This window comes from Peromyscus leucopus, chromosome 4 (assembly GCF_004664715.2).
Source record: "Peromyscus leucopus breed LL Stock chromosome 4, UCI_PerLeu_2.1, whole genome shotgun sequence".
NCBI lineage: Eukaryota > Metazoa > Chordata > Mammalia > Rodentia > Cricetidae > Peromyscus > Peromyscus leucopus.
Genome location: NC_051066.1, coordinates 63,717,061 through 63,719,321, shown reverse-complemented (window position 1 = coordinate 63,719,321; position 2,261 = coordinate 63,717,061). Strand labels below are relative to the sequence as shown.

At 36.3% G+C, this 2,261-nt stretch overlaps 1 protein-coding gene across 1 annotated transcript; it reads left to right on the top strand.

Moving 5' to 3' along the window:
* The first annotated feature begins 593 nt into the window (after positions 1–593).
* Positions 594–1,553, top strand: LOC114687797 (olfactory receptor 5D13-like). Its single transcript, XM_028862430.1, has one exon. It carries the CDS (start codon positions 594–596, stop codon positions 1,551–1,553), a length of 960 nt encoding a protein of 319 aa, XP_028718263.1.
* The last annotated feature ends 708 nt before the right edge of the window (positions 1,554–2,261 follow it).

The following is a 2,261-nucleotide window of genomic DNA, read 5'->3' as shown; positions in this document are numbered from 1 at the left end:
AATAGATTGAAATTGTAAATATAGAAAAAGACTCCAAATACAAATTTAGATTATTATGAAAAAAAGATTAACATTTACTTTTCTGTGTTCTTTACTTTTCTCAGAAACAGTCATATGTAGCCCAGGCTAGATACCCACTTATGATCCTTGAGCATTTGTAAGCTCTTGCACTGAATTCCCAGAAAACCACTTTCATATTTTTACTTTAAGCTTTGAATTAATGGGGGTAGTACAACAGTAAGCAAACTGTGGACAATGGTAATGTCTATTTACTACGAAAGGATAGTGTTCTGCTTTCAAATTCAAACTAGTGGTTAGAGGGGCCATTCTCAGGAACACAGATGTCTATAATAGTAGTGGCAATTTTGTATTAAAATATAGCTTGGAAAATTTAGAATTCTTTATTACTGCCTTAATTATCTTTACAATGCATTAAGCTGAAAAATTGTTCATTGCATTAGCTATATAAGTAAAATATTAAAAAAATTTTAAAAAACTGTTGTATTTTTAGTCAGAGTACGTAGTAACCATAAAATTGTTCTGCATTTTTTCTTATTCTTCTCTATTACAAACACTAGTTCTTAACTTGACCAATGGACCTTTCCTCTTTTCTCTATAGTATTCTTGAAAATGAGTCTTCTGCAGTGAACTTCATCCTAGTGGGCTTCTCAGAGTACCCAGATCTCCAGTTGCCCCTGTTCTTCCTCTTCCTGACCATATACACAGTCACTGTTCTGGGAAACCTGGGCATGATTGCCATCATCAGGCTCAACCCCAAGCTCCACACCCCCATGTACTTTTTTCTTAGTCACCTGTCCTTTGTGGATTTCTGTTACTCTACTGTCGTGACTCCCAAACTCTTAGAAAACTTGATTGTGGAAGACAGAAGGATCTCCTTCACAGGCTGTATCATGCAATTCTTCTTTGCATGCATATTTGTGGTGACAGAAACCTTCATGTTGGCAGTGATGGCCTATGACAGGTTTGTGGCAGTGTGCAACCCTCTCCTCTACACAGTGGCTATGTCTCCAAAGCTCTGCTGCTCACTGGTCGCTGCATCATACTCATGGGGTATAACCTGTTCCTTTGTATTCATACACTTTATGTTGACCTTATTCTTCTGTGGGACCAAGTTCATAAATAACTTTGTGTGTGAGCATGATGCCATTGTTGCTGTAGCCTGCTCTGACCCCTACATCAGCCAGAAGGTCATTTTCATCTTTGCCACATTCAATGAGCTAAGCAGTCTGATGATTATTCTCACCTCTTATGTCTTCATTGTCATCACTGTCATGAAAATGCCTGCAACAGGGGGACGCTACAAAGTCTTCTCCACCTGTGCCTCCCACCTCACTACCATCACCATTTTCCATAGCATTATTATTTGTCTTTACTGCGTTCCCACTACCAAAAGTTCCTGGCTTCTGGTCAAGGTGGCCTCAGTATTCTACACAGTCATCATCCCCATGCTCAACCCATTGATATACAGTCTTAGGAATAAAGATGTGAAGGATGCAGTTAGGAAGCTAATGAGCTCTCATTTGTCATCATAAAATGAAGTTCCTGAGCAAGTAGGCTTTCTTTCTGAACAACAGAAAGACTCCTTTCTTAGTTTCTTTTCATAAGTCAATTCAATGACAGCTCACTCCCATATTTCATATCATAAATTATAAACTGCAAATATTATTTTAAATTGATACTTTTACTATTTAAATTAAAATGTCATGGATTCATTTTCATAAAATTGTTTAAATATAAGTACTGAGGATTATTTAATATTTTTGGTTTTTTTGAAACAGGGATTTTCTATGTAGCCCTGGGTATCCTGGAACTTGCTTTTGTAGACCAAGCTGTCCTTGAACTCACAGAGATCTACCCCTCTGCCTCCTTAGGACTGGGATCAATGGCATGTGACATCACAGCCAGGCTTTAGAATATTTTTTTAATTTCAAAATTTGTGTGGATTTTTAGATGATCTGTATAATTTCATCAAGAAAATTTCTCTGAAGTTTCACCTTGAGAAATACTAAATAGAAAATGCTGAGTATAGTTTTTTTTCTTATATTTAACTCTACATGGACTATTTTTTGCATTGGAAATCCTTTTTTAAATAAACATAAAATATAATTCCCATCATTCCCTCTAATTTCCCTATTTTGAATAGCATCTCAAAAGAAACAAGGTTGTGAAGAATGTAGTTTGGATGACATTAAGCTCTCAATTGTCATCATAAAATGTGGCTCCTAAGCAAGTGGGTATTT